This window comes from Bombus pascuorum, chromosome 13 (assembly GCF_905332965.1).
Source record: "Bombus pascuorum chromosome 13, iyBomPasc1.1, whole genome shotgun sequence".
Lineage (NCBI taxonomy): Eukaryota > Metazoa > Arthropoda > Insecta > Hymenoptera > Apidae > Bombus > Bombus pascuorum.
The window spans coordinates 2585353-2611999 of record NC_083500.1 but is presented as its reverse complement, the minus strand read 5'-3'; the positions used below and the strand labels follow the sequence as shown (position 1 = coordinate 2611999).

The 26647-nt window shown below is 35.7% G+C and overlaps 1 protein-coding gene across 4 annotated transcripts; it reads right to left on the bottom strand.

Moving 5' to 3' along the window:
* On the bottom strand, positions 1 to 26523 carry LOC132913540 (allatostatin-A receptor). 4 transcript variants are annotated; one of them, XM_060971951.1, is made up of 6 exons: positions 25127 to 26523; positions 21614 to 22452; positions 20597 to 20726; positions 18142 to 18402; positions 16321 to 16569; positions 1 to 886 (listed from the first exon to the last, which is right to left on the bottom strand). In XM_060971951.1, the coding sequence occupies exons 2-5, from the start codon at positions 22036 to 22038 to the stop codon at positions 16321 to 16323; spliced, it is 1065 nt and encodes a 354-aa protein (XP_060827934.1). In that variant the 5' UTR covers positions 22039 to 22452; positions 25127 to 26523; the 3' UTR covers positions 1 to 886. The 4 variants fall into 4 exon arrangements, with proteins under 4 accessions (XP_060827934.1, XP_060827939.1, XP_060827935.1 ...); XM_060971956.1 differs by lacking the exon at positions 25127 to 26523 and adding an exon at positions 23156 to 23428; XM_060971952.1 differs by lacking the exon at positions 25127 to 26523 and adding an exon at positions 22952 to 23114.
* Between the last annotated feature and the right edge of the window lie 124 nt (positions 26524 to 26647).

Genomic DNA, 26647 nt, shown 5'->3' with positions numbered 1-26647 from the left:
TTTCTTCTTTGTATTACATGAGCGCCTTTATTGATATATGTACTTTACAATTTGTATCAGGACAATTCTCCACGAAATTTCAAATGTTCTTAAACTTAGAACTCTTAAAATCTACGACGATCAGCTGGAAAAGAAAGAAAAATCTCATATCGTCGTTTAAGTTACTTTCAAAATGTGTATTTCTCTGCGCGCTTGGCTCGCGGATGGGCAGGGGCTTATCTACCACGATACGCGAATCTTCAGCGAAGCTTTCTCTGGAAATTACATAACTTAAAAGTTTTATAATAATTTAAACATCAACATCTTTCTTTCAGCCACGTCGTTAAGCTCTTTCGTTCTTTTCTTTTTGGATTCTTCTTTACAGAACAAACGATAAGCTATCTCTTTGTTCTTTAAATCTAGATTAGTAACTATCGTCGAACCTATTCACCACTTAACGTTACTATTTATACTCGTACTCTCATTATTACCTTAAAGCATTACTATGTACAAAGTTTGTTCACAGTGTAAGCGTAAACTCCGCACGCCATTTATGTCTATATAAAACGCTTATTACCATCAGCACACGAGAAAAAAAACATGCTTAATTACGAATACATGGAACATTCGATACGATAGGATTGCTCCAAAAATCGAGCAATGTCACGCGATCGACACAGTCATCGAGCTTGTTAATTAGGAAGATTAAAGATACGTCGCCGTTGTAATTGTTTCGCAAAACGGACGTTACGCTTAAACGACACGAATGCACGTTCCAGCACACATGATAACTATCCTGTGTAATGTCGAATATCGAATACCGGCGATATTCTTTAATTTGGATATAAAATCGGCGCAATTGGTGCTTGTTACAGAACGACGAATCCGGCGTCGAAATATTTGTGATCTGAAACAGTAATAATACAACAACAAGAAGTAAGGAAATTAACAAAATTTCTACAACTGCGAATATTGTTGAATCTAATAGCAGAGCAATTGCTTCTCAAAATAAAAATATGTTCTGCCACTTGTAAATGAACTGCGTGAAAGTTAACTTTGCAAATCTTCTGTCATATACACAACTAAAAATTGTTACTCCGCGCTCTTCGTTAATTTTTGCATAGGCGATTGCCTTTTACTCCATTGCGCGACGCAGTCCATTCTATTTGGTATAAAAATCATAAAGATATCATAAAGCAATTTAATCTGCATAATGTATCTACTAGTGTAGAATAAGAATCGAAGGAGAGCCGCGAGGACCGAATATTCAGTACCTTCAGTTTCGATAAGAAAAGGGAAACGATTGTGAAATTTTTAAGCGACCATCTTCGCAGACGTGTTCAGTAAAGTAGTTCGTAAGCGACGACGAAAGTGGGCAGACTCGATGATGGGTACACAGATCGATGACGGGAAAGTGCAAGAAAGACAAGCCAAGAGAAAGGAGAGCTAAAGATACGAAAAAAAAAAAAAAAAAAAGAAAAAAGGAAAGTGGAGGCAAGCGTACGATACGACAGAGATGAGGAGGCAAAAAGAGAATGGCAGCCCTCTTTTACTTGACGAGTGAAGTTTCCACCGGTTTCACAGCTCGGCCTACTTTGGTAAGCCTCCTAACCCAGAATTATAACGTGGAAACATTGCGAGAATTTCGGTCGGATGGTACGAGAACGTCGCGTTATTCGTGGCCAAACTCTAAACATTTCTTTAATTAATATTGGATGGCGATAGATTTCTAAATGACGTAGGACCATCAACTAAGACACTTTGATGATGTATTTCATATCAATTTCGAAGAAATACGTGTCCGTAAAGACGGATAGGGGAAGAATCGATTGTGAGGTGTTCAGCGGTTCTTAATCCCAACGAGGGGAGCATCTTTACGATCCTCGTGACAATATGTCATGTTGTCTAGGTTAATTGCCCATGATAAATGTATAAAATTTTCTATGGATGAGTTTGTTACGCATGTTTGGAAGAAATTAATCGGTAAAGTAGTTTAGGAATGGAAATATTTTTAAATTGTCGGTTATGAAGAAAATGGGAAATATTTTTATTCCAAATTGCCCGTCGAATAATCTGTTTTAATTATTCTTAATCAGTCGTCATTTAGAACTCTCTAATCGTAGTATTTAAAGTTACAGAAGGGATTTGTTAATAGAGATTTTATTTGTCGCGAAACTTTTAATCAAGGACTCCAGGAAAATAACTTAAATACAGAAACAATGTTACCCGGAAATTGGAAAGGCAAGTTAAACGTCTTAATCTATTTTTAGGTGTCGTCGATGACTCATTGTATGGGCAACCTAAGTACAAGTACTTTCCATTAAGCGTCACCCTAGTTTTCCCCATTCGACGTTAATTCCATGTGAATTCGTGTACTCTTTTTATGATCACGACCACCTCGGTGTGCTCCCTTTCCACCGACTCTATTTGCTCCAAACAAAGACGTTTTCACAGATGAAGTCTCATGATGCTCAGGAAGGAACTATAAGTAATTCGAGCCTATTCCACTCTGGAGAGTGAGGCTACCTTTTATCACTCGTTCGTTACGTTTTTGCTAAAGACAGATTTATTTGCATAGAGGAAGAAATATCAAAACAAAAATTCATTAAGCCTTGTTCTCAAAATATTTTCATATAAATTGTTTCAAAAATTTGGAATATTTCGAAACAAAATTTTTTTCTATATGATATATTATTTGATATTAATTATTTTAATAAAAAATTAATTTAATATTAATTATTTCTATTATGAAATTGTAGGAAATTGTAGAATCGCTTGACACCTTTTGCTTTGTAATTCGCATTCGCAAGCTGAATTCGAGTGATATACGATGCCCATGGAGCTTGACAGCGACATAGGTTGGTAAAACTGATAATACGTAGCTATAAGATAAATCAGTATCTACATAAAGCCAAAGGTGTACAGTAGCAGACTGCATTGATACTAGGAAATGACGTTTGCGTGATACCACAAGTATGTGAATTATAGGCCATTCATTCATCTACGGAAATATGATTTATCATTGATAAGTACATGCCCATCTCATTAGTATATACACATCCCATTACTTCTATAATGTAATCGAGTTTCGACATGCCGTCTTGCAAAATCTGGTGTGGAAATAATTTTTCGTTGGGTAAAAACTCATACAGACCAGTGAACTGTAAAAAACCAATATCGTATTTCCCGTAACATTACTATAACACCACATATACGGATCGAAAAAATATCACAAATGTTCGTTTTCAAGAACTGGAAATATTTTTCATCGGTCATTATAGACCACTTGTATTTTATTTGTTATATTTTATTTTTCCAACAATTTCGTATCTAGCCCGTTCTTATAAAATCAAACGCGGTTGTATTATTTATATATCTTGTGAATGTTTTGATTCCCAACGATCAAATTATTTCTACACGTTACGAATTTTCAGGCTGCCAACCGGAAAGGTCTCGAAACAGTTCCCCGTAGTAATATTACACCAACTGATTGCGCAACCATATACAGAAACATTTTTTTACCAGTGCAAGGAGAATGGTCTCATCGAAAGATATTGAGATTGTCTCGATAGCAAAATAACCATTACCAATCGGCATAGTATTTCGAAGAATTTTAACACAAGAGACAAAAATCTACGTAATTCTATGACTAATCAACTTTGCAATATTTTCATTATTCGCTAATCTTGTTCCGATCGCCACGAGTGCGCCGTTGTGACTCTATAAAATTCTCTTTGAAAAATTGCAAATTGTTCATTTCGACTACTGTGAGTAGAGGAAAGAGTTTGCCTGGATCTTGTTAGCGAATTATACGCTTTATAGAGCATGTACGCGCATACTCCGTAATATTCTCCGATAATTTAAAGGTACATAGCAAAAGCACGGCTAAAACGTGCATGAAATATAATTTTCTTCGGGATTTCTTTTGTTTGCAACTTCCTGTAAGTTTTATAAAATGAAGACGACGTCATTAAGCGAAACATTTATAATCCTTATCTCTCTCTCTCTCTCTCTCTCTCTATATATATATATATATATCTGTCTATCTATCTGTCTATCTATCTATCTCTCCTCCCCCTCTCTCTATCTATCTATCTATCTGAATGTTCAGCCAAGTTCCTAGGTTTAATTTATTCGTGTTACTTCACAGGAGAATGAGCATGTAGCTGAACTTATTGACATTGTATGTTAATAGCTAAGAATAGACGGAGATTTTTTCACAAATAATACGGTCGGGGAAGATTAATGGGAGAGGACTGTAAATTTTTGTAAGCTTCCAGAATTTAGTAAGAATAATACGATTAGAAACAGAATATATTTTGGCTTTTTCGTGAAACAAGAACATAACTTCCGATAAAAAATAAAATAATACTCACATAGATGTTACGACTATCAACGGATATGTTCTACAAATGCGCAACAAAATTTATGAAAAATTTACGTCGCGATTATACTCAAGCAATTTCACGATGAACAGGTTTCTCATTTTTCTTTTCCTTCTTCAATTTCATCAACTGTAAGTTTTATTACATCGAGAAATTTCACTCTAAAAAATGGAACTAGGTAAGAATGAATCTTACGCTGTTCACGAGAATAATGACCAAGGGCTAAAATATGATTACGCTTAATCTCTTCTATGTACCTTTCTCTCCTTCGCTTTGTTCTCTGATCTTATTAATGAAAACATCCAATGGATCGAAATTGATTTCAAACCATTTTCCTACGCTGAGTCGTAATACCTGCAATTTAGAAGATAAACGCTCTACTCGATTTTCTCCGACATGTCGACAATGCTGCGTGAAATTGGAACAAACTTTCATCATATAAGAGTTATGTGGTGTCTTCAACTGACATTGCGAGGTAAAATCTTAGAAAATACTGCATATCAGATATCAGAAGATATTCTTCGGCATTGTTAAACGCAGGATCTCGAAACATTTAGAACAAACTTTGAAACAAATGTTTATAGAAACGCTCCTTTCCTTCTTCAAAAATGAATTCTTTTCTGACACAAAACAGAAGACGACGAAAGTTAGAAATCGACGAAGAACATACAGCCGATTCGCAGCTCAAGAATGCAATGGAACATCCGTAAGTTGGTTTATTATTGCAGTTCCAATCAGCAAATGCTTCGTGGTCGTAATGGAAATAAACCATAAAAAGTAGGACGTTTGTTTTAGAAAACGATTTCGTATTACTGCGTAATATGTTCACTACGTTTTGCACAACGCGGAGATTACACCGTAATTTTCTTTTACGACTTCCATGTTAACGGTGTTTTATAGATGCCATGGAAAAAATTAAACAACGCGAAAGATTGCTGGCACCTGCTGGTTCAGTGTGCAAATCCACGAGGATGAGGAACGTTGTTGTTAAAGCTTCGCCAAGAATTTGGGAATTTAGGGCACCCATAATATGTTTTTTTCCCTTCTCTTCATTAATGCGTTTTACTCGACGCTCTGGACAATGTGGTTCTGAAATGTACCAATGTTGTGGAAATCAACAACAAAGGCTACGAAAAACGGGAGAAAACGCTGACTCACTCGACAAGAAGGAAGTAGAGTATGGGAAATTTATGGAATTAGCGATCTTTTCTCTACCGCTGACATTTTTTGTTTAAAAGTTTTCAGTGAAAAAGCGTGTTAGAAGTTTGTAAAGTTACAATATTTACGATGATGTTCCTAGTTCTAATTTCTACGACACGCATTATATTACAAAATAGTCGCCAAGCTGATAATAAACTGAATACCAGTGACTGAACAGCAACTTTGATATAAGTTAAGAGATGCACAGGTGAAATTCCTGTAATTACAAAACTCAGAGAGTAAGTCATAAAGCGTTAATTTAATTGCTAGACCGCCTGTTCGTTAGGAAACTTTGGTAAGATGGAATAAAATCGAGATGCGAGATATATAAAGCTAACTGAAAATGAGAACAAAAAACGTTTTTAACATTCTTTCGCTATTAATGAACATCATTTTTAACTCTTTGAAATTAATGAACAGAATTTTCTTTTTGAAGTAACTATTATAAAATGTTGTGTTACTAATTATAAAAAGTAACATGAAATAAAGTTCTAAATGTTATGGTTTCTATGTCGAATATTAGTACAATAGAACTTCGCTTATCTGGGACAAATAGTTTATATATTACCAACTATCTATTATTTTTCGTTCACATAATAGGAGCTCGTGTTCAGATGAATTGAACGAATGAATTGAAGCAGCAAAACTTCAGTTAATCGGACATTAACTAAAATTTCGTTCGGATAAATGCAATTTGTATAAGTGGAGTTCTGTTATGCGACAAAATACGATGGAATTAAACGAGCAAACTCAATCGAGACTAATCGCGTTTGCCATTGATCACTAGTTTGATGGATCGTGTTGACACAAAATTGATGAGCACCGCGAGAAAAGAGAAAATAATGCTGGTCAGTTGGTACATAGTTTCATAAACCGCAATCGATATTGTGTACACGTTAACGATATCCTCTAACAATATTGTTCTTTGCACGGAAGCGTAAAAGTAAACTATATGCCATATGTTACTAGTTTACGTCAAACGTAAATAAATCAGTGCATAAAACAAATTGTGAACGCGAAATGGGATTTCTCCCGAACGTACTGACATTTTGTGCTTAATAAAATTTTATTCGTATTATTATACGAGTTTATCATGATTGCAATGAGATGCCATGAAAACAGATCACAGTTTTCGCAGCGCGACACGACGCATCGCATCGCGTTCAAATATCGATCCCATGTTGTATTTTAGATCCACCAATGCGGGTTTGATTAAAGCGCGTTGTCTATTTAGCTGTGTAATTTCGGCAAAGGCGTGAAGCTCATAAAATTCGAATGACCGAATCGTATAGCTTTATCGACAATTTGAAAGTGCTATAGCAATACACGAATCTCTTTCCATTTCTCAATTCTCGCGAGAACTTTATCCCTTACTATCGTTTGTGACATATAAACTACGATAGCATAATAATTCAAATCTCGGATTAGTATATACATACAAACTGCGGATATTTAGTTATAAATTCGTCTATTTCGCAATACAAATAAGTAGAATCTAAGTAGAAATTCATTTCTTCCACTAAATATCGATTACTTTCCTTCGGATATTTCACTTTGTATATTTACATTTGATCGAAAATGACTGGAAAGTCAAGATATAACAAGGCTAATATAACAGTTTCTTCTGCTTCGTGAACAAAATTCATAAAGTAGGAGTAGAAAAATAGGAGCGAACTCGTAGACAGAGATGTTCGCGAGAAATAAAAGATAGCTTGTACAAGTAAATGACCAAAATAAATGACTAAACACTCTGTAGGCGGTTCAGGCATTCGAGCAAATGACGTTGAACACTTTCGTGCAAGGTAGGCGAACTATGCGATAACAACAATCCAAGGAACGGATACGGTGTAACACAAGTGTCGAGTTGGAATGTTCTATTACGGTTAAAGTTATTTTAAGAAATAGACGATAAATTCAGAAGATTAACAAATGTAGACAGAGATACGAATATAGAAGTTCCAGCGCCCGACGATGATTTATACGATTTATCTATCTTTAACAACACTGAAAATCACTGATATAACAGGAAAATAACTACGATACAGAGATTTATAACATCTTCCTTGTTTGAAAACTAAAAGTGTAATAAATTCATTCACTTATGTACGTATCTCCAAGTATCTAAGTATTGATCTTTAGAAACGTCATATTAACTAAAATATGTAAATCAGATATTTATATTCGTGTGTCTTCTAAATTTCATTTTATTTAAAAACTGTACTTGTATGGGATGATCTAATATTTTATTCAGTTTAAGGCATATCGTTCATCAACCCGGTTTATAGACTAAACTAACCATTCGAATATAACCATTCAAAATAGACGCAAGGTTTTAACGTTTGTATTCGTTTCGAACGTAATATCAACCATAACAGTTGTTTGGAATTATCTAAATGTTGGTCCGACATTCCACGAGGTTCCGCAATTATTTAGCCGAAAACGAAGCGGTTGAGAGGCATAGTAGCTAGCTGTAGTCGTTTGTCGGGGGCGGGGGCGGGGGCGGGGGCGGGCAGGATTATAGAACAGGCCAGTTATCTGTGGTAGTCGAAGCACGGCGATGGATAGATCCATAACACGGCGAGTTTATGTTTCGCAGCAACAGCCTTCAAACTTCATCGGAATAAAAATGCACGAACGAAGAATGAGGGGATGCATGGACGAAAAAACTAAGCCGGATTTTCACGTTAATTTGTCGAAACTGTGATATGCTTGGTGAATCGTTCCACGCAAAGCTATCACAGACCGACGTTATTCAGACATAAACGTAATAATAGCTGTCGATCGCAGAGAAAAATCGTGCTTATGCTTACGGTTCCAAGCAGGACTATGATTTACGACATGTGCTCTGCTGAATTCGTTGATTTCGATCTGGAATCACGATATAATGTTCCGATTACGTAGACAGAAGATATAACAGACAAGAATAGACGATAAGCTTGTATTCCATTTTAACACAATCAACGAAGTTTCAAAATTTCGAAGAATGGTTGATTGTTAATTTCACGTTTTCTTCTGCCACGATACACGATTATCAGTTTTTCCGATACAACATTTTTGTATCAAATTCTCCTTCGTCCCCGTCAAAAGATAAACTTGAACAATGCACAGTAGATGGAAAAAATTTGCTTCTCCGGAAGGGAAGTAATATTGTCTTTGATCGAGAGCGGCGAGATTTAATGGCTTAAGAAATCCCTTCATTTCCTCATTTCATTTTCATCTTCCCTAAATCTCATTTGCGACAAAGGAAAAGACTCGCTTTGAAACCGAAGGGATTAAATGTGCCGTGTATTAAAGCTTTATAAGTTCGCGCTATCGCTGACAATTCTTAAACCCTTAAACGAGACGAGACAAATCAGCGGACGGAATAGCATTTCGACAAAATTTATGGGTAAACAGCGTTTATGTATCGCGGTACGATATTCAGCATATTCAGAGTGTTTTATCAGCGTGTGAGTCGCGATGTCATACGAAAAGTTGCGCGACACGATAAAAGTGTGTCTACTTTCGCACTTCTCAAGAGAAAATCAGCGAAAATAAGGCAACGCATACATATTTCCCTATGGTGTCACACAACGATATTTGCAGCCAAATCCATGCCGTTTTACCATTTTCTGTGACAAATTTCTCCCAAGCAGCTAAAAATACTGATAGTACGCTCCGAATGTCGCCATGCAACTTGACTCCAGTGATTCCGCCTCTTTCGGGTTTCAAAGTGAAACAGTATTTTATAGACTAAATAGCGCTCGTAGATTTCGAGAATGTCAAGAAATTTAGAAGAGCCAACACCAAACCTTACCAAACAAGTTTAAATTGAAAGAGTATCCTATCGTAGGACGCGTGTTTTAAAGCCTCTTTCGGCGCTATTTTGCGAGAAATCTTAACGAGACTTTTCGCCTGTTTTTACACATACGTTCGTCCGTATTGCGGTAACATACACAAATTATTTTGGAGAGAAATAATCAGAATTGGGAGCAGTATAAATCCTGGAACGTACTCGTTTAGAAGAAGAGACGTAAAATGTAGAATACATTCTTAAATAAAAATCCTCGAAAGACAATTTGCGAAGATCACTGCGATGTCTCGATAACGCGGTACAATTACAAGATCCTTCGATATAGTATTGCTTGAGCGGAGCTCTGAAATTTGTTTCACAGATAAGTAAATCGAGTTGGTGCCGTAATCGTGGAAATAACTCGAGAGAAATTAAAGTGGCCGAGGATCTGATGTCGTCTACTCCGAGCCGTCTATTTATTTCTCCTTTCGCTGCTCCGTTTCTTTTTTTCTTTCTCTTTCATTTCTTTTCTTAACTCGATCTCTCTTTGTCGACTTCGTCGACTGCATTTTGCTCGAACATGAAAGGGAAACAGTCGCTACCTATTCGGTGGAAATATTCAAACAGTCGATGAAACCAGCGAAATGCGAATAATTCATGCGATTAAACGGAAGTTAACGTCGTCTCAGTACTCAGATTTCTAACCACGAAATGCGTTTCAAAGGCTGATAATTATAAAAATATGATGAAACATTATGACTTCGATCAGTCGTTTAATAAATTGAAGATTTTACCGATTTTCCACTAAACGTCTTATTTCAACGTATAATATATTTTCTCGAATATTATGGTTTGCAGTGATATTAGCATTCTGAAAATCCTATATATGGCTTATGCTCTTTCTAACTTTATCCTAATTTACGAAACTATATATATTCTAACATACATAGCCTCGTAAATTATAATAATATAAACCAATTCTGCTTATTCCGGTGTGATCCTCGTGCGATTGAGTAGATGGCGAGCCAACTCTCGTAGATGTGATTTCGTTGATTCCTGAAATTCTGTACGACATTGTCTAAAAATTTGCAGGTTGTGTCTTTGGAAGGGGGACTTAAACCCAGTGCTGTGTAAGAGTGTGCGTCGAAGCGATGGAACGAACACTCCTGTGAAATGTTCGAATGGGTCCGAGTTATGTCGCAAGAACCGCTAGGCTAATCGTGAGCATGAGCGTTTCGAAACACCAAGGTTTATGATAAGGTCGCGACTATTGAGCTATGGAAAGTTACTGCGGAGAAGTTAAAAATACATGCTACTACAAATCCGTTAAATTACTCGCCATCTAGTACCATCTGAGTACTGTCACTTAGTAGCGCTAAAAATGTATTTCTCAAAAACAGTGGTTGTTCTTGACTGTAACACAAACCTGGCCTAATACAACCCTCGACACATTGCGTTATAACACTCGATAGTTACTTTACTACATAAATAAAAATAAATAAAGAACTTGTTGATAAAATCGTAAAATATTGGATAACCCAACGCTTATTTTTGACAAAACGTAATTTAATTAGAAAATTGCGAATATTTTATACGTATAGTTTCTAAATATTATAAGTTATATAAATAAACGAATAGTGGGGTATATTTGTAGCAACTGACTTTCCCGTCTAAAAGATATATAATAGAGAATAATGAACTGAAAATGGTCAAAAGATAATTTGAACGAAAGGAACTGCGGGCACAAAATAGATAAGAGACGAATGGGTGAATTCTCCCGCGTTCCTTCCGTGAAAAGTCCAAGATACCGACGAACAGCACTTCTAAAATTAGTACCATTCTTCCCTCCATTCCTCACACCCGGTTTTATCCCTCTTCGCCAGGGCTTATTATCTGTTACTCGTGGATTCAAAAGTAGAATTGCAGAAAGTTGACCTGGTATTCTGCAACGTACCTTTCAACCATCTATGAGAACCGACACTTTCTAACTTTCCCATTCTGTTCATTCCACACGATCAATCAAAAGCAATTGATAAGCTTTGATAAAGGAATAACGATATTGCTTCTACCACTGTATTCCATTCGACCAATATCTCTTAGGTGTAAGTGATATACGAGCCGTATTAGTATCGAGGCTTGAAAGGAATCGATTTAGGCTTCGGAAATCAAGAAATTAGGTATTCATAATATGCGGACGCGTTCGATAAATCTTTCTAGATGACACGTTTCCTATAACCGATTTCGTTTTGCTTTGAACATTTCAAAATGATCTATGACGCGAAATTTCCATTTTACCATTTTCTTTCTTTCTTTCCACTTTCTTCGAGGAGAATACATCCGAAACGATATCGTGCGCAGACATATTGTAGCAAACAGAATACATAATGATTCTGAGAAGGAAAATATTTCGACCTAGGTAAAAATTCTGCGTTATTTAAAGTGACGTTTTACGTGTTGCAACCTAAGACGAAGAAAATCTACTTTTCAAATATTAAATGTCAGGACGCTTGATGAGAAATTGATAAAGAAAAGCTGCAAGGTAAAACTTCTGAAAATATACTCGAAGAAATCACGAAAGCTAAGTCATGTGAAAAATTAATTCAAGCAACGATAGCAGCAACTTTCCGAGCATAATCGGGTTAACAATCTTTCCATACTAAACTTTTCATCACCGTGAAAGTCATCTTGTATCGTTCCATCTTTGTATTTCATTTCCGTCTACTCTTTCTTCTTTACTCGTTGGGTTACTCCGTCCTGCCTATCTGACGAAACGTAAATATTTTCCTCCATCCTCCGCCGCAAGACAAAATTGTATAATAGAAAAATTTTCCCGTTGAAAACAAGGAAGGGGAATTCGATTCGTTTCTGTTACATCACACGGATGTTTTGATACGGGTTGGATATAGCGAAATCTCCACAGGTGGATGTAACAAATTGGAATAGAAATATCATTCAACAAACCAACTTATTACCAATTTATTTACATTCTACAGACTTTTCTGTCGCCGATCTTTCGATCATTTTTAAATATTTCACGATGATAAATGATACGTACGTATTAGGTACATGTATCTCATAAAACTTCTGTTGAAGGATATAGCATAGTTATAAAAAAGGATACGTTATAATAATAGTTAGAAGAAATAAAAAATATTATAAAATATCCCATAAAATATTGATTTATTTTCTATCGATTTATTTTTCTGTCATTTTTTTCTAAATACTTCACGACATGAAATTTCAATAGAAGGGAGAAAACCTTCAAACTCGTTGGTTCGCGTTACTATAGAATATAGAATTTAATTATCTTGTACACAAAACTTCATCGTTTTCGAAGTCTTAGTAATGTCCCCTATACGTATTTAGTATACCATCCACTGGTAACTATACCACTAACTTCTACATCGATCTTCTTTGAAAAACGAAGAGGTATTGATTTTAGCCTAATAGTTTCGAAAGAAACCTCATAAAACACGTGGCAAAGTTTTGAACGTGGTGTATAAAGGAACACTGAAGGAACCTTGTAGGTACATTAACTTCTTAATGAACATATAAAACGAGTAAAATGTGCTTCGTTCGCGTTAATTTGTTCAGAACGATTGTTGTTATAGTATACAATGTGTCGAATGCCTCGTGTCCAATTTTTCATTTGCTTTACTAATAGAATAATAGAGACAGGCATCGCGCTTTTCCTTGAGAATACAATGTAACAGCAAAGACATGCGCGTTTGTAAACATTTATTCGTGAAGTTTGCGACGAAAGAAATCTCTATCCCCGACAGATACTTCAGTGAATTGATCGAACGTCTGCCAGTCCTCGAAAGTATGATCGAAAATACTTGGAAAAGTACATAACTTCCCTATAGACGTTTTCGGAGGATTTTACGAGGAAATTTTAGGCTACGAATGAAACGTTGTCGGTATTTTAAAACAATCATTTTTCAATTCACACGATTCCAGCGAAATCTAATTTCGAGTGTCTGTACTTATCCTGATTTATAGCAGGGATTCGTTGCTTTCTAGCCGCTTTGGTAAACGCAATCTGATTTTCCAGCCATTTCCACTTTCCGCCCGAAGAATTTCCTACCACTTTATCTGCAGTCCGCGGTACAAATATTTGAAAACTCCTATTTAAGGACAGTATTGCGTGGTTTTTACCGGATGGGGAGGAAAAATGTGTATCTCCGGTGAAATCCGATTTTCCAGAAGGAATACGTTCGAAAGTACATCGCATCTCCGATCTTACGTATTCCTATCCGATATTATCCTCTGATAAGCTCTTCCTATCCTACTGTTACAACTCTTAGAAAATATCTGTCAGTGTAAACATCTGATTGTAATAAAATGTTGGATATTGCGGTTAGCACAACCATTGAATTTCAAGTTAATTTTATGATAATAAACGCGATAAAAATTAGTAAAAGAATTTATTTCATGTAATTAATAAAGAAAAGGGGACGTGGTTGAAAGTTAATAATGAATGTAGCAATGAAAGATTTCTCAATAATCGTGAAACGCTATTTTTTGCTTTATTTTTATGACTAATCTTATTTCCATATCTCCTCGTCTGGCCAGTATGCGGATCACGTTCTAATTATCGCTTTAGAGACGTTAATTGAGTCAGCACAATTTGGTATTTCCTCCTTTTCAATGAAAGTTAGCTGCGCCATAAACGACGTCGTGTGGTCTAATGAAAAAAGTTCTTCCAATCTCAATTCGGAAAAGCTGCATTAGCATTGATAACGATAGGCATCGAACATTCCACGAATACGTATTCGCTTCATTCCCTTTTACAAACTCTTTCAGATGTTCTGAATATTATACGAAGAATTTTTACGAACGCAATTGAAAATTTCATAAATTCATAAGTTCTGTTAACGCAAATAATTACATCAACGATATCAAATTTATCAATTTCAGAATCATGGAAACGGTAACGATTTATACGAAAATGTGAATAACCGGGAATGAAACGTTCAGCCCAATCCTCTCATACTGCTTTATTTGGTGTTTCACAAACGAAAACCAGTGTGCGACCCGATATTCCTACATAAGTGACGCTCGTCTTACGATCAACGAATTATACGGACGTCTTCCTGATGCAAACAGGGAAAATACGCTGACTCAGACTGAAGTCAGCGGGAATTCTACAACGAGAATGAACGATCTCTAACGTCGGTAAAAGGCAGTAAGAGCAACGTACAAATGGATATAACACGAGCACTATTTGTCGAATAAGAAGACTGTCGTTCAGGCGTTCTACAAACGTTCTCGGATGTCGTTGGGGAACGTTAACGCCTCAGCCAATCCCTACCCTCGCAATTTCATCCTCCCATATACCGCGTGCCCTTCCTTTATCCTGCAAAACCTTCGGGAGCAGTTCGCTCTGTGGATGTCGCGCACGCTTCTGTGATTTATCATCCGATACCTATTCCACAGCCTCCAGTCATTCAAGCCTCTACAATGTAAGTTATGTCGTGCAGTATTGTTAAGGATAAAGATTGTAAGCGAACGAGGTTGAGAGTAAGTGAAAAGAAATGAGAACCAAGTCGTTCGAGTTTATTTCTTCTGGATGATTGGCGGGGTGAAACAAAGCTCCCGCGTTTTGCTAAGTCCCGACGGGTCGATTGAAGCTTCCACCACTTGTAACTTCGCGGGAATTTTCTACAGAAATCGATATTAAGAAGAAACTTCGGCTGGCGAAACAGAGAAAAACAGTGAAAATATATTCTTCGGTATTTGTTTTATTTATCGAGGGTATGTCTCGCAATGTGCTTTGTATCCGTAACACGCGAAATGAAAACATTGTCCCTACTGCTGAATATCTCTATGAAATGTTCTATACGAGCCGCAAGAGACGAATAAGGAGACAGGAAGAGAATAGCAGAGGGAGAATGAAGAAACTAGTTCACCGGACTTTATTTTTCGAATATTGTAGCGGAATGTTTGCAATGAATTTTGATGTGCACGATGTTTATTATGTATAATAGAAAGTAGTAAAACTGTGAGACCTAACATACAAATAATATCACAATCTGCAACTATGATAAAAGTAACTCCCAAATTCAAACAATGCTCCATAACAAAATGTAACTTGTGTATTTGATTGCAAGTTCTAATCACGCGTTTCATCCGAGATACATTTTGGGTAAAATAAACAGAAAAGTAGGCTGCGAGGCCGGTGTAACCTAGACATTCTATGAACACAGTAGTCTCGATGGCCTTGCATTTTCAACTTGAAGATGTACGCCTACAGCGATACAAGTAGCGTCGGGTGTTTTCAAAGCCTCTGACTCGTCCATAAAACAAAAGAAGCTCTCCGGAAGGTCGAAAAGCTACTAAGGTAAAAGATGCGTTTCACTTTCTCACTATTATGAGGAGCTAATTGCCTACGAAGTAATTAATTCTATCGTGCAATTTTAAACGAGAACAGGAAAAACGTGAAAAGAGAAGCGTGCGCTTATGCTCGTTATAGTTTAAAAACCGGTTATTTGTTCAAGAGTTTAACTCCACTTAGAATTTTATTCACAATTTTAATTGTTAAGCAAATTTCTACAAACGTGGATCCTACTGCGAAGTAAAGCATGAAGAGCTATATGGCGTTTTCTAATTTCGGAACAAATATCGAAACTATTGAGATTGAATTACCACTTTATCTAGGAACCAAGAAGTCGATGAGAACCAAGAAGCGTTAGTAAAGCAAATCGATTCTCTAATCAGTTTTGAAAAATTAATTAGAGAAAATTGTTGATTATTAATTTTGAGAAACTAGTTAGAGAATCAATCTTTCAACAAACTCCATTATTAATTTTCAATGTCTGTTGAATTAAAGATCTTCAAGTGATTAAGATAGATAATACGAAACATTCAATAAGCATTCCTCACTTTTTAATCATAACAGTAAAAGCTCATTAATATAGCATGTAAAATAAAGTTAAGCGAGGAAAATCTTGGAACAAACAACGTTGAAAAAATAAAACTCACCTAAAGGATGTCACCAGTACTGGCAGCTCTCGTAGTCTTCGTCAATGGTCCCAGTTGTCTGGTTTGATCTGGTCGAGGTCTGCAGTAAATAATTTTTCGAAAAGCTTTCCGAAAGCTGTCACTGAGGAAAGCGTAAAGAATAGGATTGACGCAGCTGTTCGTATACGCCAGAATATGACTCGCTATTTGCACCATTATTGTCGCTGATGTCAATCGGTACACATCCAATGCTTTTGTCACTAGGATTACCTTTTGTAAAACAAACAAAACACGCAAAAGATATTATTATAATCCTCAAGCGTGGAGAGTTTGGATTATTTCAAACTTATTTCGGATTAAATATGCTCGCTCGTAACGGAAGGATGAAATTTTCCGTGGAAATGCAGCAACAAATCTGTTTTACAACGGACGATTGACGATCACACGAGTAAATATGTATTAACTGCGTGTCACAGAAAGTACACCGATGGCAGTTCATTTTCGTAATGGCGATATTGCCACTAAAAGTGCCGAAAAGACCGATAATAAATAGTCTATCAACTTTTTGGCTGAATTTTAACTCACTGATTCCGCATCCTACTTAAAAAGAACCAAAGTAAAGGCATTATGCGAATATTGTCAAAGAAATATACGATTAATACTTGAATAGATAAAAATGTACAATCTCTGTGATATGAATTCAGCAGCTAAGTTAATAAGAGTCAATAGAAAACATTTGTATAATCTATGAAAACAATATTTCTCGTTCATCGAATAAAAATCGTATAAACTCTTCGTTCTGGCTGCTGCAACATATCGGCGTATTTCTGTTGCGTTTTGATATATAGCTGATACATTTTCAACGGAGAATTTTTTACACAGGAAGCTCAATAAACGCAGTATATCCGATATATATTTAGTACCGTGAAAAATACATAAAACATTCATTATGAAATAGGAGACCAGCGAAAGATACATGAAAAATCATTGTGTTCCATTTCGAAACGCGAAAGAACAGAACATCGTACTGGTCTTAATAGTCTTGACATAGAACTGGGTGGCTGAACATATTTTTGCGGTTCCATAGAATTTTTTCGCTCGCTATTTTCAATTCGCAACATCCTACGATGAATATGTGAACATGCAACCATTATTCTTTTTGAACCACCGTTACGATTCATGAATTTTTCTATTTCCTTCAATTTAGAGAAATTTCGTAAAAGATCGATAAATTTCTAATTTAACTATCTCACAAAGCCAGAATTAAAAAGTTAGTACCATTATTGACCGACCGATAAACCTAATGCCAATATTCCGTATTGGCCACGAAATACATCGAATTACCGAATTTCACCGCACAATTTCCTTTCGCGATTTATCTTCCATCTCAATTAGCGCCAATAGCGTATCAGTTAATTACATTTTGCTCTTCTTGCTCATAAATTTTTTCCGTCAAAAGTCAAGCTCCGCAATTGCCGTTTAATTCTCTCGCCGCTGTTTTCGATTGATATCATGGAGAATTAAAAGATACGAAAACCGTGATCTTTCGAATAGATCATTGCACGATAGCCCCGTCAAATTTACACGTGGTTACGTAGCACATTCCACAAGAAATGTTTTCGAATATTATTAAAGTATCAAAAAGATAATAATGTTACGAATATGTTTATAGTCCCGAATAAATGAAATCGAAAATAGAAATCTGTTATTTAATAACAAAATACTGAAAATACGTTTAACGGCAAAATTTCTGTTAGATCGTAAAAATGTTATATATTACAAAATTCGACGCTGATCGATGTTCATCCATTTCGTTATGCGAAAGAACGTGATACTACTAACCTGTATAGGACACCAACAAAAGGCGAAAACGCCAACGACGACGAAGACTAGCCTCGTAACTCGCTTTCTTCCGCGTCGACTTTCGGCACTGACGCGATCAGTGCGCCAGAGTCTGATGAGCATGCAAATGTAAAAGAAACATATCAGCGTCAGTGGCAGCAGATAGCTCATCAGGAAGAACGACAACTGGAATAACGGCCAACTATATTGCGGTAGGATTCGACAAGCCGTCAGGTTCTCCGACGAAAAGTCATCCATGTCCTGAAAGTAAAGCGAATCTACATATATAACAGAGCAATTCTGGGCCAAAATCGTACAGAGAAATAAAATGTATGGAATATCGACTCAATCTTTTTAATTTTCTTTAACACGTTCCACGCCACCAAAAAAGTAAATTGTCTTTGTCCCTTTAAGTTTAGGCAAGGTATACCATACGCTCGCATCGAAAATGACAATTTCAGCAGAATGGGCGTTTTCAATTTATGACGAAGAATTTCTTTAGTTACTTCGAATCTATGGAACTTTAAAGAAATCTTTCATAGTGCTAGCTGGAAAAATACGTTTTAGCAGCAAGGGTAGGATATGTGCTTGCATAATAAAGTCAAAGTGACCGCTTAAATGTACATAAGTGTATATGTATATGTAAAACGTGATCGATATTTCATACAGCACACAAGATTTCATACTCACAGTAATGATCATAGCAAATCACATGTCATATATGGAGAACGTTCATACCCGGAATAGTTAGTCCTCAAAGGGCTAATGCCATGAGTTTGAACGCTTTCACTATGATAGTGATTATTGAAATCGTGCACATGCCATATGCCAACGTCTCTGTGTGTACGCGGAGTAGAAATGTAAGAAAAAGCGTTGAATATATGTGATATGAAATAAATATTCAACTTTTGACATAAAGGGGTAAAACATTTTTTCACTGCATGTTTTTAATTCTATGGAACGATGGAAAAATGAAAATGTTAATAGTTATCCGAAAATGAGATTGAATCCAAAACGAGATGTCCCTGATTAATTTAACACGTCCACCAATTTCGTCTGGTCAAACTGTGGTGTGATTCAATCGAAATGTACATTTGACGCGTGTATGAAACGCGCATTATGATTTGCATTTCCCCATCGCGTCAAATGGTGCGTGTCATGCACGTAAACCTAAAATACTGTGCAGCTATAATCGTCGAACGATCACAGCCAAGTAGGAGAATGGTTGTTTCTCCCATTTCCGTTTGTAGAGTCGGGCAAAATCATATAATGCACAATAATGAGTCGTGTTTGGAGAAATTTGCGCAGAGCGCGTACAATCGCGATAATCTAGATGTGTATTCGATGAATGTGTAGTGTTCGGTTATCGTTCGCGGTATAATCCAAAAATACTTCTGGCAATTACACATTGGTAAACATTGTTGACAGATTAGTCTAGCAATTTCATAGCTTATCATGTTCAAATAACGCGATTCTGTACTGGTGCGTCATATGTTTCAACGATGAATCGATACAATTATCACGTTAAATTATCCGAAGTTAGTGCTTCGTATGATCTCGTGGAGTTTACATTTACAAAAAGAAACAGAATATGGACATACGATCGCAAAAAGTACAGAACGAAGAATAAAATTCAACGATTCAGAGATAAAAATGATTTTCGATTTCACAGAACTGCGGATAAAGTTAAGCTAAAAGATAAAATATATCGAATATGATTTCGGGCAATAAAGAATTGAAAAAAGGATATACGATACAAATCGCTACTACTTCTAATAATATTTTGATCCCGACGGTACCGATCACGTCGATTTTGCGTTTATAAAGTTTTATGAGAAACGTTCTATTATGAATAATTACAAGTTGCAAGGTTGGCTTCGTCCATTTCATTCGAAAGTAATTAGAGTGGTTACACTCAAAGGTGAATTACTGAATAGAGGGGCATCAGCGAACTTTCCTCCTGTCCACTTCAATCTTTCAGTATCGTTGCCGAATTATTATTTAAAGAGCTAATCTGTCTTTTTATCAATTTTAATCCGGCTATCTCGCGCTTCCCTTCTTTCAAAATCTCTGTCAACTATGAATCAAACTGACCCGCTAAATATCAAATAAATCATGGTTTTCGTTTGAATGATAAACAAACGATTGGAAATACGTTATAAACAAACTGGATCATTAAAAGGGTATATTCAATCAATTCATAGTATTGAAATCTGACCATTGAATATATTAATGCAGCGGATAACGAATAACCGAATCGAAGTGAATCGAAATGAATCGAAAAAAGTTACTTGAACGATATAATTTTCAACATTTGTTCGATTGTAACTAATTAAAATAACTCTGATAGAAATCTATCGTTATATATATCGTACTATTAGTAATATTATGAGTTAAGTGAAAATTGTTAATTCACAAATTTGACAATATTATAGGAAGTGATTGTGTGACTTACCTCACCGTGGACAATGAATGCAGGAATGGATATTGCGAAAATCATTGCCCAGGCGATACAGATGGCGACGATTGCGTGGTTTTCGGTCCTCCATGACATGGAAGAAATGGGATGAACCACTGCCAAGTATCTGTAACAATCAAGATACAATATTATGTCTAATGTGTTTCTTAATTCATTATTAATGTACATCTTTTCACAGAATTCAAATACTCTTTACTACTACTACAAAATAACTAAAGAGTTCCGATATGTATCAACGGCAGTATAGGCCTCTTTTGAAGGTGTCATACATAATATGCTGAAGCAAATCAATATGCTAATTAACTTGGATGTAAGCCAATAAGCCAAATTATGCAGTCTATCAAGGGGTACTAGGTGAATGGGTTTATGTGATTTATCAAGGAAACCTGAATCAAACACATAACTTCGCTTGTAGTTGTAGAAATGAATGATTACTAAACTTTAGCGATTATAAATTAATTCTTCAAACATGTAAGGCTATCAATCATATAGAAATTATTTGCAATCCCGTCACGATCACATTGCAATTACTGAAGCCTTTGAAAATTCTATTTGATATAGGAGATGGATACCGCTAGCTTATTGAAAACGGAATTGAGAAATAAAATCAGAAATCTGAGCACGTAACGTGACTCAAAAAGTTTCGACGAAACACAAAATGAATGTATCGTATATTTCGAGAGGAAATCAAGATTCTTTCGCACGTATGACATTTCTAGACATAGCACATGATGCTACAGTCTGCATTACTGCATACTATACGGTATCTTGAAATGTAACGGAAAACAATGCTGATATTTATAGCAGGATGAGTTACATCTTACGTTGAGGATCGAGTTTTATCGTGCAGTATCCTTCTTTGACTATTTTCGTTAACCTGTGCCTGATCGAATGATTCTAAATCATCGCCTCTGCCTCTGCGTACCGCTTTCTAATTAATTTTTCTTTTTTTTTTTTAAACCTAATTTTTCTCTTTCTTCTTAATTTACTCACCTATCGAGGCTCATGAGGACTAAGGTGTAAACACTGGCGTAGGCAGTGACGATGATGAGATATTGAACCATCTTGCACCAGAAGTTGCCGAAGGGCCAGTAGGGTAACACAAAATCGGTCGCGGTAAATGGTATACAAAAAATGACGAACAATAGATCCGCCACGGCTAGATTGATAATTAGGATATTCGTGGTCGATCTCATTCCAGGATTTGCGGCAACCACGATAACGACCAAAGAGTTCCCAACGAGTCCAAGGATACCAATCATACCAAAAAATATCGGCACCACAACTACTACTATTCTCTCCACTTGATGTCGATCGAAATTATATTCAGGGTCATCGAAGAATTTTTGAGTTTCGTTGTACGAGCTGTTTGAAAAATTTCTTGCTATTCTGTCCAAAGTCTCCATTTCTTGAAACATCGTGTATCACATCCACAGATCGTTGAAGTTATATCATAGCAGATCTTGAAACTGTATCTCGGAGTTCCTAATCACTTTCGTTCATATCATAACAAATGGCCTTGTTGCAAGTTTCAATTCAATTTTCTCCTATACTTCAGTTTCATTTTAGTTTAAAAGAAGATCGATATGAAAGCTGTTATTTATCTTGCCTATGACAGTAAATGTATCACGTCGGTAAACACTGCAGTTAAAAAACTTAGTACTCTGTATTTCTAGAATTCATCCTCGAATCTTGTAGAAAAATCTATTCGATGGCGTGTATCTGATATATGAATTTCACCCAAAATTCCTTGAGATTAATGGAATTTTAGTAAACTCTTACGTCGTGTCTTTGAGGGATCACGTATGACTTTCTTTCCGCCAGTTGTCGATCTGTAAAGAAACGGATTTTCTACTCAATATAACACATCTTACGCTGCGAAATACGTTTGATTTGATACAATATGTTGTTAATACATCAGTAAGCAATATTAGTTGCACAGTCGAATTGTTTTATTTCTCAACGACTAACTAGTAGCTTTACTTATCCAGACACGTGGAGCTTAAATTACACACGAGGCGCAAAGCGTTCTGATTCAAATTTCATATCCATATTTCAAATTTGACTAATGCGTTGGATATAGATTCCTCTTCCCTTTAAACACGGAGCCGTTAAGCTAATCTAAAATTAGATTTCGCTAAACATAACATACAATATTCTACGATTCTATGAAATCGTTTGATTTTAATCGTTTTTATTCAGACTGATACCGAGCTCCTATTTATCACGTCACAAATAATAAAGTCACTTCTTGGAAGATAAATAAGTTTAATTCATCACAAAAGCATCAACACTTTAAGAAGTTCCTTCTAATTCGATGAAATCACTCACCGTCTGTCACATCCGAATCGAATTATTTAAGACTGTTGCTTGCAATCACGGGATGAACTAAAGGAAGTAATAACTTGATCTACGCAATCAAACGCTAATTTTTCAATACCATATTAAAAATAATCGTCACGTAATAAATTACTGGCATGACGCAACTAAAGTCGTTCAAAGCTATTAAAGTGTAAAGTATGAAATGCAATGTACGTTCAATGTCACATTTTCTCACAGTTCTTTCCTTGACGGGAAGTCATATTTTGGTAATTATCGATATCGCTATACTGAACTCTGCTTATAATTATGCATCCGTGACAACTTATGCGTTAGTATAGGTTGGTATTGGCCGGATGAAATAACGTATAAACCAAGCCTAATTCTTATCTTTTGTCTATAATTTATGTAAGATTGGGTTAGATGTCACTTTATCTGCTCGCCGTGAGGCGGCCACAACCAATGCTCATACGCTGTCACGGACAGTACAATTATAGACAGAATTCACTGTGCCGATAGCGATAACTTTTCGCAAATATCTCAAGCCGAGCGCCGCTTATATGTATAGGAAAATGTTCAAATTTTGATTTCTACGATATATTAAAAAATCCTCGAAATGGACAAAATATCGATTACAATTGATAATTTTGTGAAATATTCTAAAAGCGATAACTTTCTGACTTTCATGTACATTCTTTTAAATTTCTCTTTGTCAGTTAAAAATTGACAATTCTCCTGATGAAGATCGAACAAAGAAAAGAGAAGAAATAATAAAAATTGACCCGTTTCGAATCGTGTTTGACTGATAGCAATGCCTTATCGAAATTCAGGTCACGTTGAGAGCACGTGCGATCCCCTCTTTGTGACTCCGTAAAAAGAGTGTTCTATTTAGCCCCCGTTCTCACTTAGGCAAATATAAATAATATAGGTAAATTCAATATAAGTGGATATTCAAAATATTATCAGATTAAATTAGAGAAGCTAAGTGGTCTAAAGTGGCAAGAAACTTATGATAAAACCACTCGCTTTATACGAGTAACATATAACATCAAAATACGCGAACAGATAGATGAAATTCTATCCAGGCAGCGGGATTATAAAAATAAGAAAAATATTGTAATATTATCGAATAAATTTTGTCTCCATCCCATATATTCGCATTTGATATTTATAGACAGAAATAACGAAATTCTACTATTACGATATTGGAAATTTGCAAATTTATAAAGTAATTTTAATTCGATATATTTCAAATTACGAATCTCACAAATTAAAGCTTTTGGAGGAACTAGACGTAGAATGCATATGTTACAGATAATAATTAAAGGCCACGTATAATCCTATAACAAATTACCATCAAATAAATAACATTGTGCCATTGTATAAAGGTTATTAAATAACATGGAATATGAAAATTAATCATCACATTCAAAAGAAGTCTATTGTGTTTCAGTTGGCAAAATTAAATTTAAACAACACCGTAAAATATGGGAAAATTACATATGCATTGCATGTTTCTATTATTCGAAGTTATATTTCTGTTCACTCTGCAGTACGTATAAAACACTATGGTGCTCCAGCTACCAACATTCTTTACCTCGCTGTTCGCTACACTTCTGAAGAATCAAAATTTTTAATTCATGCCACTTTACCACCCACTATTTTTTTACGATTCTCTCTCTCTCTCTCTCTCTATGTTCTATACTATTTTAAACAATAAAAATATCAGTTCCATCATAAAGCAACGTTAGATCGTAAAAGAATTTCATTCGTCCAGCAAAACGATATAAAACCACTTTCATATATAAATGTAATATATCATATAGATTGAAACGCAAAGGGACTTCCTTTCTCAATTTGTACATTATTATCGCGCAATATATTCTTTTATAATACATCTTGTTCCCATACTTTTTACCCTTGTTCCAGCCAATTTATTAAAGAACGAGAAATTGGGAATAAAGAAAAGATTTTCATCGAAACGTCATTGAATATAAAACATTTCGTAGCTACGGTGACAGTTGAATATTCCACGAACATAATAATTTCACAAAGAAAAGAATCGCGTTTCTTGCTCGTTTGAAAGCCAGAAAGATTATCGATAGAACACGTGGCTTCGAATACGACAGGATGTTACAAGCATCTCGTGGCTATTAATGAAATTTATGACGATCTTCATTTAATTACCTTGGTCCTCACGCGCTGATATCGAGAGGGTTTAACGATCACCCGCCCTTCCTTTTACCGGATTAAGGCTCATAAGGCGTAACTGATGCAGATAGATCGATTCATGATTGGTCGTACCAACGGCTGCTAATTGCTGCGACTCTCGTTTGACAAATATGTCCCTGATGAATATGGTTGATGCATCTTTGATTTCGATATCGTGATAGTACGAAGACACCTAAATGCGTGTATCCTTATACCGAACTCGAGCGCATCCAGATCCAAATTTAACATTCTATCACGTCATTCTTTTACACAATAAATGATGTTTTAAACGATGATTAGAATTTGTAATATTTTATTGTAATTTCCTCATATGCGTGTTAATCGATAATCCAGCGCGTGAAGAATTATTCAATGGACCGTCGATATAAAATTTCGAAGATCTTCCTGTTAAATAAAATCTGTCAACTTCGATCTCTTTTTCCTTTCCTCTTTTGTTAGTAAGGAACTTTGATTTAATGGGCACGTTAAACATCAGAATATTAAGTAACTTGCATTCGATCTCACACTTTTCTGGGTCACGTTTTCTTGATCGTTCTTGCGTTACAAAAGATGGATATCATACTTAAAGAAACATTACGTGGGAACTTTCGATAAAATATTCAGGTATTTTGGGTAAATTGTTCGCACTTTTCGCACAGCTATCACCATTCACGCGGTTTAAATTATATTTTTCAACCTAAATCCCACGAAATTTTCTTTACACACTCTCGTTAAATAGCTTTTTATGATATCGTCCAGTAATAAGACTCTCCGTAAAGCGTACTTTAATAAAATAATCCACACGAATCTCAGAGCGTTAGTTATTCGTTGTAAAGTTGCGAAATATTTAATTTGCGCTTAAATTTCGTAAAAATCATGTTGTTCTTTCGTTTCTCGTGAGAAAACTGTGCGTGTTAACGAGACTTAGTAAGTACCGTCGTCCATAAATAAACGAGCGGTAACAGAAAAATAAAAAATTTATGAAACGTAACGACACACGTGCTTAGACAATATCAGAGTCGGGGGAAAATATAAAAACGACAAAAAATAAAATTATTTCCTATCTCACGACAAAGTTTTCAGGAACACTTCACTGATAATAATTTCTTCGATTATTTATCATTTACACGATCGTTTTTCATTTTCTTTTTGTTTTTTTATTAATTTACTTTAGAGCTTCTTTTCTTCTTTTATTTTATTTATTGCGATTACGCGACAAAATTCGTAACTCGTTTATATCACATTTAATTTTGAATACAACTTTCAAGAACTTTTATCGAAAAGAGATGCGTGTACGAAGTATTTTGAAGACCACGAGATAGATGCGCAACCGGCGGTGGATGCGGCACGACTGTGCAGATTGAAGAAATATCGCCGTCGAGTTTACCTGAAATAGGGGTGCAGGATTATTCTCGCAGAGAGGGTGCAAGAGCCATCTAGCATCCTTCGAAGAGCACGGATTTATTGATCTGTTCCCTCAGCCGTTAAAATCGAGGT

Excerpts from the sequence above, each read along its gene's own strand:
- LOC132913540 (XM_060971951.1), bottom strand. The coding sequence starts at position 22,038 with ATGTTTCAAGAAATGGAGACTTTGGACAGAATAGCAAGAAATTTTTCA. Across the intron at positions 18,403-20,596 it reads CATTCATTGTCCACGGTGAG|GACATGGATGACTTTTCGTC; the intron begins GTAAGTCACACA and ends CTTTACTTTCAG. Across the intron at positions 16,570-18,141 it reads TTTGTTGGTGTCCTATACAG|GTAATCCTAGTGACAAAAGC; the intron begins GTTAGTAGTATC and ends GTTTTACAAAAG.